At 34.9% G+C, this 12,356-nt stretch overlaps 1 protein-coding gene across 1 annotated transcript in view; it reads right to left on the bottom strand.

Annotated features, from left to right (window-relative positions):
* The window catches only part of LOC107722850 (inhibitor of nuclear factor kappa-B kinase subunit beta-like), a 35,705-nt gene extending 23,543 nt beyond the window's left edge, over positions 1 to 12,162 (bottom strand). Inside the window, exons 1-3 of the mRNA XM_016531345.1 lie at positions 12,058 to 12,162; positions 7,917 to 8,011; positions 1,408 to 1,525 (exon numbers count right to left, since the gene is read on the bottom strand). Of these exons, the coding sequence (XP_016386831.1) occupies positions 1,408 to 1,525; positions 7,917 to 8,011; positions 12,058 to 12,162 (318 nt within the window). The remainder of the gene's footprint in view (positions 1 to 1,407; positions 1,526 to 7,916; positions 8,012 to 12,057) is intronic.
* Positions 12,163 to 12,356: the final 194 nt, after the last annotated feature.

The following is a 12,356-nucleotide window of genomic DNA, read 5'->3' as shown; positions in this document are numbered from 1 at the left end:
GTTCTTAGCAATGCATATTACTAATCAAAAATTAAGTTTTGATATATTTCCAGTAGGAAATTTACTAAATATCTTCATGGAACGCCGATCTTTACTTAATATCCTAATGATTTTTGGCATAAAAGAAAAATCTATAATTTTGACCCATACAATGTTTTATTTGGCTATAACAACACAGATGATTAAGAAAGATTAAGTAAACTTTTGAAAAGGGTAATTTTTATAAATTCAGCTGTTATTTTGTGTTGTGGACTATATGTAAACATCTGTTATGTGAAATAGCTTATTCAGGACAGTGCTAAATTAGGGATGCACGATACAGGATTTTTGCCGATATCCGATATGCTGTTATTTTTCGACTCATTTTGGCCGATATGCCGATATCGATTAATCTTTCCTTTTGTTTGAAAAACAACACCAAGTCTCTCCTGTGCAGAGATTATGAACAAATTGTTTTTAATTGTGGTTAGTTTTGAGCAAAATCTTACTTGTCGGAACTAAATAAACCTTTTGTACATTTGAAAGCTTTGAAAATAACTACAATAAAATCAATCACTGCTGTTTTTTTCCCCACACACATGCAGTTGTAACCTTAACATTTTTTTCCCGTAGATTTAACATAAAAATCTTTTAGAGCTTCTTGTATTTAAGTTATATATTGTGCATCCCTATACTAAATAAAAAATACCATGCAATTTTTATGATCCCTCTTATTTTGTTCAAATTATTAGCATTTTCGCAGATTCTGCAACTTTTGAGCAGAACGGTTTATATCAATATGGCTATAAAATAATAATAAAAAGTATTATTATTATTATTACTAAATAAAAATATAACAATTATTAAATAAAAATAAAATAAATATTATTGCAATATTTTACTAAACAATTACTAAAATTAGGCTAGTACTTACAAAATAATATAATATTAATATTTTTTTTTTACATTACAACTGCAAAATTACAATAATAGTATTTATGGCTGACTTAATGTCTTCATTTTCAAACACTGAACCAATCAAACATTTATTTTGACCAAAAACCGTAGGGAGCCCTTAAAGCGTCTCTTTTGTTGATAAGTGCTTCTCATTACAAATTTGGGAAGATGGTTGGTGCATGTTGTGTTTCCAAATGCAACTCAGAGCAGATGCAGAGAAGGATTTTGTGTGGAGCAGAATTTACTAAACCGAGTTGCTGTGGATAATGAGCTGCTCATGTGTAAATGAACACAGTGCCGCGCTTCACTCTGAAACATGCAGTGCATTTATTTTTTTATTTTAATTAATCATTCAGCCCTACAACTAAATCATTAGAATATTCATACACTATGTTATTACTATGCTTCATGTTCAAAAACCCATGCTATCACCATAGTACATGCCCAAAAACATTTCTGCAAGCACCACACCTTGCGTAGGTCTCCTCCCTGGCAGTACTCCATGGCCAGCAATGGCAGGTCATTTGTGGCCAGTTTCTGGAGCTCTTCTGGAACATCTCTCGCTGCCACCACATTCATGTGATTCAACCTGCCAGAACAGAGACAGAGAACTCAACGTACATACAAACCCCTCATAATCTGCCTTACATAATGTGGTTATTAAAAATGTGTTTGTAATATTCAGACGGCTGGCAAGCCCACCTATAAAACACACGCTCAGGACAAAGAGGAGTAAAACCAGATGTATTCCAGGCACCATAACAGAACTGCAGCGGCAACACCTACAACTATCATCTGAGAACATAAACAGTTCGTTTTAACCTTCACAGGCAAACATTCTGACTTAATTGCTGTAATAACAAATATTAGGTCTTGAGTAAAGACGGGTGAGTTGCATGAGAGGCGTTTCATTACGTCTCTTAAGCTTTTCTTTTCTAGTGCACTGAATATAGAGCACATCACAGGTAGTGTGTAATGTGAAAGTGAATGTAAACGATCTGCTAATTTGTAAAGCCGAAAGTGCACAATAAATAAAGTTATTGCCTCCCAAAAGAAAGAATCGACTCTGAACAGCTGAAACGAGTCGTCATTTTTTCCACTGTATCACAGCAGTACGACCCCAATCTTTTTTTGTGTTCCCGTCATTTTACTGACGACTGTTTCTCTAATCTCGGGGAGTTCAACGCGGGATTCACAAACGCTTGCTCTTGAGAGATGAATCAGTGTCCAGTTTATTTGGATCAGCTGACCCCACTGATCACAACCTGTAAATATGATAAATTATAGATGTTGATATTTTCTATTGAACGTTCAAAATACGGAACTGTGGCAATGGCCGAATCGTTTCCGACACGAGCTGAACGCGGTGGACCAATCACAACAGACTGGGCCATCTGACCAATCAGAGCAGAGCAGGCTCAAGGAAAGGAAGGGTTTAGAGAGACTGAATCTAGAACTGCTTTGAACGAATCGTTTGAGAATCGCTGGAAAATTAGGTGATAAATGCATATTTTGAGGGAAAAAAAGCATTTGTTGACCGTGCATGCATGTAAACCTATTGTAGGAGACTCCCAAAACAATATTAGGAACCTTAAAAATGGCAAAATTGCGTCACTTTAAATGGAAATTCACTGTTTTCTAAATGCATCTTATTGATGTTATTGTGAACGTTTCATTTGCACACATTTTTTGAGCCTCAAGCCCTTTCATACATTGTGACTTTAAAGGCAATTTCTTTAAACTCTACATATCTTGAATAAGAGTGTATCTTGTCTTGGCATCTGCACTCGCAAATTTTTTTAACTTGTTTAAACTAAAGGGCTCATGACATGAAAGAGTAATGGATTCGCGACATGACGCAACAGCACACGCGTCTGGTCTAGATATGTTAGGATCACGAGGAAGGCAATTCAAAGACTATTTTTCACAACTTACACTAGTGTCTTGGGATCTTGTAATGTCATCTGTTTGGTTCTGTTGATGGAGTAATCCTGTGTTTGCGTCTCTCTAGTATTTCCTCTCCTCCTTTTACGTGCATGTATAAGTGGGCGGGGCTAAAGAGGCAGTGCTGTAGAAGCAGGCGTTGATCTTCTCATGCGGAGGTGGGGCTTAGCCACACTCTTAGGTCATAAAGTGGCACATTCCAAAACGAGTTGTTTTCTGAGCTTGGCTTCAATAAAAGCTGTTTTTAAGCTAACAAGAAAGTTTTGAGTTTTGAAACTTACAGGATGTTTTTATAGTACATTGACCTGTATGTCAAAAGATCAAGGGAAATTTGATTTCTCAGTTCATGACCCCTTTAAACTGAAAATAAGTAAATTTTTCCATTGCAGTAAGTCAAAATACACTCATATTAAAGATGCATGCTTTTGAAAATTGTTACAATATCTTATGTAGTGTTGCTTTTTGTTTGAAAGATTTGTAGATATTTTAACTAGTCAAGAAGGCCAATAAAAATGTATTAAGTTGCCATTTTTGCAGTGTTACTAGAGTTTCAAGATGACCAAAGCTTATACCAATCAGCGCTCTGAATCTTAATCTGAGAAAGATCCTTGTTGGAAAGTTCTGACACAGACAGCAAAGATTCATCACAAATGGTATGTTATCATTGCATGACTGCTCACGGGGTTAGAGTCTAACACGCTCTGACAATCACTGGTCATTTATCACGACGGGTGACTTTAATCAAACTGCGTGCTGTTTTGACGTCAGTTTTATTTCTGAGCTGCTGCCAATACAGTCAATACCCTGGAAAACATGATGGGGTTCTTTTCCCTCCACAAAAAAGGTTGAGCAGCTGATACTGAAGGTCATTTCTGAGACCCAACACTGATATCATCCTAATTAAGGGTTGATGATCACTGAATGTGCACTCTAAAAATGCTGGGTTGTTTCAACCCAACTTTGCGTCAAATATGGACTAACCCAACAGTTGGGTTAAATTTTTACATTAAATTTTTAACCCAAAAGTTGGGTTAGTCCATATTTGACCCAAAGTTGGGTTGAAACAACCCAGCATTTTTTAGAGTGTGTGCAATAGAGAAACTCAGATGGCCTGGGTGTGTTCCCCAAAAACATCTGTGTGTGTGTGTGTGATCTCTGTGGTTTGGCTTTATACACTGAGCTCTACAAGATGGTGTTTTGAGTCCAGGTTTGTGGCTCAGACCAAGTCTGGGGACAGCCTGCTTTAAATCTGAGAAAACCAACACGTCCCCCAACCCCTCGCTCTCGTCACACAACCACTGCAGCCTGGTTAAGTAGCACAATCCATCCAACCACACCAAAACGTCACAGAAATACTTCAACTATTCAAATGCATATTAAACAGCACAATTTAACTCTTTCACAACACATAGGTTAATAAATTTAGCACCCATTGTGCTGGATGAAGAATTCTTCAAAAATCAAAATCTATAAAAACCACAGTAGTATGACTAAGGTTTACTGGACATGTGCTTTGGTAATGCTATGATGTTCTTTCAATATAAATAACACTGTGTGTGTTTGAATCAACTTGTGTGTGTATCAAAGTACCACAAAATTTACCATTACTGTACTATGGTGCTTTTTTCCACTGGAAGAGGCCAAAGATTGGTATAAAAATATAAAATATTATATAATTATTATATGAAATATATATAAAATATGGCAAAACTGCTCGATTATGGAAAAAATCATAATCAAAATTATTTTGGTCAATATTGAGAACGTGATTATTGATTTACCACAATTACTCAGTGACTTGGGAAACATCATGCATTTACTGAATTAATAAAAAAAAGAACAGTGGATTTTAAACAGTGGGTTTCCTTGAACTAAATATACTGTAATTAAACCATTACAAAATTATTTTTTGTTTTGGGCATTATTCCAATAGGAATTACTGTTGTTCTATTGGTTGCCATCTGCCAGATTACGTCCCACCAATAGAATCCAAATCCATCAAATAGACACCATTATAGTTTACATTAAAACCAAACAGATTCCCATTATAACCCTGAAATCCATTACAGTTGTTATTGTGTTTTGGGAGGGGTTCTATTGTTTTTTTCTTCAGCAGGCAAGATTATAATGGTATAACTACTTTTACAGAATTAACTTAATTACTGAATTTCCCAGAAAATATTTTTTTATTTTTTTATAAATAAATGAACTGTATTTCTTACTATGTATAATCGTTTTCTTAAATTCATTTTAAACCTCTTAAATCAATTTTTTAAAATCATTTTCAAAGTTTTTAAATTCCTTGTTTTATTGTTGTGATTATTTTTTTTCTTTTCTTTTATGTAAAGCACTTTGAATTACCATTGTGTATGAAATGTGCTATATAAATAAACCTGCCTGCCTTGCCTTGCCTTGCCTTGCCTAGAGCAGCGCTGATTGGGGGTGCGCTCACTCTTGCCCAGGGCAAGTAAGATTGCAACTCAAGGCTGGCAGTCATGCATATGCTCTGGAACAGAGTAATATCGCGTCCACATCGCAGGCTTTGCGATTAGGAAATCGCAACGTCTCAAATCGCGATTTCGATTCGATTTCGATTAATCGCACAGCCCTAATATATATATATATATACACACATTTAAGAAAATAATATAAAAAATAATAAAAATAAATGAGATCAACAATAATTGTTTTATCTCAATTATTTAGTTTTCATAATCATTGGAATGAACAATTAAAAATACATTTCTAATAAATCTAAGAAAAGCACACCAGTGCACTTTTGCGAAATCGAGATTATTAAAAACGCAACATGAAATACAATGGCCAGAAATCCCCAAAAACTATCTGTGTACTTTCTTCACTGAGTTGAATAGCTCCAGTTGTCAGATGAGTCAGAATGGCAGATGTAAACATGATAACTTACTGCAACAAACACAAGCTGTGCACAGAAGATTAGCCACCAAGGTCAGGATTTCCACTAAATAATACATTTTCTTCAAACCCCATTGTATACCCCTAGAACGCTTGGAATATACAACATGTGTCGCATGAGACCATTCTGAGATAATTTTGCAATTTTTTTTAAATCTTGATGCTGGTTGCTTTTCACTGCTATTATATGAATGAGTGCAAGACATTTTTAAGTTAATTTTGTGTTCCAGTAAAGAAAGAAGCACAGTTGCAGAAAATGCTTAGGCTAATCTTACAATTTAGTCTTTTTTTTATCTTTTGGTCATACCTTTCTTAAGTCAGTTGGATAAAAACAAAACATTGGTCTAATTTAAATCTGAAAAAACTACTAAGACTAGTTCTTAACACACAGTTTTAACACACAGTTTATGCAACTGGCCCCATGGTGAAAAATGATAGCTTCATTTTCATTTTTGGGTGAACTAACACTTTAAACTCCAAAATATCTGACAAAGATGGTACAATGAAACAACTGTCCCCTGGAGAGCCTTCAAAAACTTGATAATATTTCTTCATAATAGTTTGCATGTGATCACACCCAAATACGCCTTAATACAATAAGCAGTTTCCAATAAACAACTGGACATGAATACGGCCACAACAAACTCACCCCTAAACCAGTAACAGGAGGAAAACCTCCCGAGAAAACCAGAGATGCACTCGCTCCTAATTTAAGATGAGCCTGAAGGTGTTGTGACGACGCAAACCGATGCTGCAGCCGCAAGACTGGGTCACTTTTTACTACTGTGGTGTCATAAATTCATCCCTCTTTGTTTTGCTCAGAGCTTTTGTTCATAAAAACATATATAAATAGACGAATAACAACGGAAGGCTTTGCGTGGTCGCTTGCACATTAAAAGATGGTAAACATAGAAGAGATTCAGTGGGCGAAAGACGGAAAAATACCATGAAAATGATGCTTTTTCTTTAAAGAAGCATCTGCTATGACGTGAAAACCAACACGATATCAGCCAAAAAACACAGGTGTAGTCATTAGCAGAATTACTGTTGATGGGTCACGGCAAACTCTATTTTTATTATTTAATTTATTATTTAATCACCAGGAAGTCCACTGACAATGTTTGTAGAGTTTTTGCACCAAAAACAGTAATAGTTTGTTTTTAATGTACATGATCCAGCCTCTCTGACGCTGATCAGACTTCCATGTAAATGCCTCTTCAGATCTGTCTGTGTGTGTGTGTGTGTGTGTGTGAGAGAGAGAGAGAGAGAGAGAGAGAGAGAGTGTGTGTGTGTGAACTGTACTGACCTACAGAAAACAGGAAATTGACTCTGGACAGGATATACTCACCGCTTCATGATCTGAATCTCTAAACTCCATCTGCCCTTATTCTTGGCGCTGAGCTCCTGCCGGCACTGTTTGATAGCGATCTGAACACTGCTCTCCTGCACACACACACACACACACACACACACAGATATACCAACACATGTTAGGAAACATCAGAGACAAAAGGCAAATTCATAGTTAAAAACATTAACAGTAACATAGAAATGTGATGGTATCAGATGGTAATACCATGGTATTCTGATGTATAGCAGCCACAAAAAATGGTAAAGTGGAAATGATCCACTAGTATTTCACAACATCTCACAATACATTTAAGCTTCATTTTCAGCAAATTATCTATTGTTTAAACATTAGCAAACTGCTTTTTGTCAAACGTTTTGCTTGCAAAGTTTGTTTGTGGCTCTTTCTTTGCAATAAATGACACTTTAATAATAATAATAACAATACATTTTATTTACAATGCAACCTGCTTATACTCAAACCGCTCCAACGAATGACACTTTAATAATAATAATATTTTTTTTCACAATGCAACTTGCTTATACTAAATACATCAAAACAAGCAAAATAATACATAATGCATGGTAAAAAAATTACTAAAAAGGTATTTTAGTCGATTTCTTTAAACTATATATATATAGATAGATATATACATATACAAAGATAGATAGAGAGATAGATATATAGATAGATAGATATAAATAGATAGATGAATAGATATACATTTATTAATTGACTCTGGACAGGATATACTCACCGCTTCATGATCTGAATCTCTAAACTCCATCTGCCCTTATTCTTGGCGCTGAGCTCCTGCCGGCACTGTTTGATAGCGATCTGAACACTGCTCTCCTGCACACACACACACACACAGATATACCAACACATGTTAGGAAACATCAGAGACAAAAGGCAAATTCATAGTTAAAAACATTAACAGTAACATAGAAATGTGATGGTATCAGATGGTAATACCATGGTATTCTGATGTATAGCAGCCACAAAAAATGGTAAAGTGGAAATGATCCACTAGTATTTCACAACATCTCACAATACATTTAAGCTTCATTTTCAGCAAATGATCTATTGTTTAAACATTAGCAAACTGCTTTTTGTCAAACGTTTTGCTTGCAAAGTTTGTTTGTGGCTCTTTCTTTGCAATAAATGACACTTTAATAATAATAATAACAATACATTTTATTTACAATGCAACCTGCTTATACTCAAAACGCTCCAACGACACACACTTTAATAATAATAATATTTTTTTTCACAATGCAACTTGCTTATACTAAATACATCAAAACAAGCAAAATAATACATAATGCATGGTAAAAAAATTACTAAAAAGGTATTTTAGTCGATTTCTTGAAACTATATATATATAGATAGATATATACATATACAAAGATAGATAGAGAGATAGATAGACAGATAGATAGATAGATATAAATAGATAGATGAATAGATATACATTTATTATTATTAAAAATGATTTCAAATGTATTAATATTACTAAAGTCATTTATCGCAGCGTTTTGAGTATAAGCAAGTTGCATTGCAAATAAAATGTATTGTTATTATTATTATTAAACTGTCATTTATTGCAAAGAAAGAGCCACAAACAAACTTCGCAAGCAAAACTTTTGACATACATGGTCACACTTATGTTTGGGGACCAATTCTCACTATTAACTAACTATTAACTACGACCTTTGCCCCAATAAATTCCTAATTTGCTGCTTATTAACAGTTAGTTGAGTTTAACTTTAACTATTTGTTAAGTTTAGGCCTAGGGTTGTATTAAGGGATCTAAAATATTATGCAGAATAAAGCATTAATATTTGCTTTATAAGTACTAATAAAGAGCCAATATGCTAGTATTATGTATGCTAATGAGCAACTAGTTAAAAGTGAAAATAGGTCCCTAAACTAAAGTGTGACTATATATTTATGAATATATATAAAGTGACGAATAAAGTGAAATTCAGAGAGGAAATCAAAAAGTGAATTCACTTGAATTCCACCTTGCCCATTTCCTACTTCACTTCCTTTAGTTCACGTCTCTCCTCATGACAGGAATTATGACAACCGGTGAGATCATGCGGAAACGGGAGAAAGAGACAAACCAATGCAATCAGGTGAGTAAGCGAACATGATGCACTGCACTTAGTAAACTCAATGTCATCACATCGGGAGTCTTTAATTAGCTGCACTGACAGGTCCAAACCTCTGAGTCCACTAGTGAAAATGCTTCCGCTCTTCATTTATTATTTGATTATTCAAGCTGGTCTCAGATGTTTGCACATGCACAGCGTCCACACTGGTTTCAGTGAGTGGTCATCAACATCCGCTTCACCGACACCCTAATTATTAGTAACATGACACGATGTCATACTACTGACCATAAAAGGGTGTGAGTCTGTGCTGGAGAGGATGTACACAGACAATAAAACCTGATCTTCTGACCTGTAGATATGGATCAGGTCCATCCTTGGGATTTTTTTCACCTGTTTTATGGTCCAGAAGGTGAAAATGGTGCGTCTGATCATTTAGTAAAGCACCAGCACACTCCTCTCCTCAACAACATGTCATCACTGAGTCCTAGTGATGATTTACCTACCAAACAAACAGCACTAATTAAAGCTGTTAATGTTTAATGCACTTGAGCATTCCTTAAAGACTACATGCTCCGTAAACCTGTGTGCGTGTGAGAATATATGCCAGTTTCAGGCAGTGAGTGATCATGAGGTCACCCGTGACAGGAAGTGGGACACAGCAGGTAGATGCATTTCCTCTTTCTTGAGAACATCTCATTGTTAAAATCCCAGTGCTGTGAAGATTAAATTATGGGAATCTGAAGTGCCTCTATTTTAAGACTTTCACACACCTTTATCCAGGATGGGGTGGGACGACGTCGGTGGGCTGTTTACCGGCAGACCACCAAAAAAAAAAAAAGCGCTGTGACCCCAATTTGAGAAACAAATAAACATGAAATGTGACTTAGTTACATAGTACATGCTATTGGATCAACATCTTTGAGTCTGGAATAGCAATCCTAATAAACTATTAGTCAATCACTGTGCCATTCTACAACCAGTCTTATTTTAGTATCATTGATATACTATTATAGTTTTCGTTAACATTTTGAATACGATTTCATTTTTTATATTAATTATATATCTATATATTTTTTAAAATTAAGTTTTAGTTTATTTAGTGTTAGTTAATTTAATACAAAAGTGAGAAATGTTGCCTTTGCAAGCTTTTATTTTATTATTAAGTTTTAGTTTAGTTAGTGTTAGTTAATTTAATACAAAAGTGAGAAATGTTGCCTTTGCAAGTTTTTTATTTTATTTTATTCTATTTTTTATTTTATTTCAAGTAGTCAAATTTTTATGGTTTCAGTTTACGTTAATGATAATAACCCTGACTACAACCTCAAATTGTATATATATATATATATATATATATATGCATTCATGTATAATTTTATAAATATATGCATAAACACATTTTATAATAACCATTTTTAACTGAAACCAAGTTATAATAACCAATTTTAAATGAAAAATGTACAAATTTTAGATGAAATCTGATCTTAAATGTTAAATATTTCTGAAGTAATTTTCATAAAATTAGACTTTATTTTTAATTTTCATTAAATTAGACTTTAAGTAACAGATTTCCAATATGAAGCGTGAATCGTTTATCATAAATTAATATAATTATAGAGTACATTTCTCCACACTGAAAGTGATCATCTGCAGCCACATATATTATATGAAAATATGCGTTTCACTATGTATTTGAACAGGAAACAATAAATCAGTGTAATGCATCTGCCGGTCCTTGTGATCCTAATGCACAGCGGGCAGTAAATGCACACTGACGCATGCTGAATGTCATGAGAACGGCTTTACAGTCATCTACTTCTGTTTGTCCAATCAGCCTGATTCACTTTAAATACAAAACTTTAATCCCGTTATAACAACATCCCCAACTTTATCATGCCATAATTCAGCCCTAAAATCATAGCAACATGAAAAGCTGATTAGAATGTTGTTGAAACCCTAAAACTAATCTGAATGCCTGAGAGGAATATTATTCCAGCATTCACAAGTATGTATGAATAAAAATGTTTTACTGAAAATGTCCTCACCCTCAGGCCATACAAGATGAAGATGAGTTTTTTTTTTTTTTTCATGCAAACAGGTTTGGAGAAATGTAGCATTGCATCAGTGTCTCAGCAATGGATGCTCTGCAGTGAATGGGTGCCGTCAGAATGAGAGTCCAAACAGCTGATAAAAACATCACAATAATCCACAAGTAATCCACACCACTCCAGTTCATCAGTTCATGTCTTGAGAAGACAAAAACCGTATGCTTGTAAGAAACAAATCCATCATCAAGACGTTTTTAACTTCAAACCGTTGCTTCTTCTTTAAAATACGAGTCCATAATCCATAATAATGCTTCCTCCAGTAAAAAAGTCCATCTCATTTTGTCCTCTCACATCAAAATCCAGCCACATATTTGTTTAGAGCTGTTTTGGCTTGTAAACGGTGCTTGATTTGTGCATATTTCTCTCCTGATTCAGACCAGATGAGACTTTTTCACTGGCGCAAGCAATATTATGGAGAGAGGACTCGTATATTAGTTGGAAGCAATCATCGCAATGATGGATTTGTTTCTTACAAACACAGTTTTTGGTTTCTGAAGACATTAACTGATGGACTGGAGTGGTGTGGATTATTGTGATGTTTTTATCAGCTGTTTGGACTCTCATTCTGACGGCACCCATTCACTGCAGAGGATTTATGAATGTGAAATGCTTTTCTGTATCTCAGCCGCTCTTTCAGTTCTTTGTTTTAATGAAAAAAGGAACCATATTATACCTTATTTTGCCAGAGTGTGACATTCCCGAAGCCTCCGGTTCCCAGCCGCTCTTTCAGTTCCCAGGGGCCGCACATCTGCGGTTGCATGGAGGGTGGACGGCTCATGACGGGCCCTCGCGATTACTCACATACAAACCCTGCAGAGCAGAACACTATCAGAACAATATTTGTCTATACAACTAATGTTAAAAACTCATATATGTGTGTGCAAATGTTTAGAATTTGTCCCATAACCTGAGCTACATCTGACAAGGTCATTATGGTTTTGTTTATATATATATATATATATATGTGTGTGT

Source organism: Sinocyclocheilus rhinocerous, unplaced genomic scaffold, assembly GCF_001515625.1.
Source record: "Sinocyclocheilus rhinocerous isolate Xijiao unplaced genomic scaffold, SAMN03320098_v1.1 scaffold1596, whole genome shotgun sequence".
Classification (NCBI taxonomy): domain Eukaryota; kingdom Metazoa; phylum Chordata; class Actinopteri; order Cypriniformes; family Cyprinidae; genus Sinocyclocheilus; species Sinocyclocheilus rhinocerous.
Note: the sequence above shows the minus strand (reverse complement) of the source record. Positions and strands in the feature narration are given on the sequence as shown.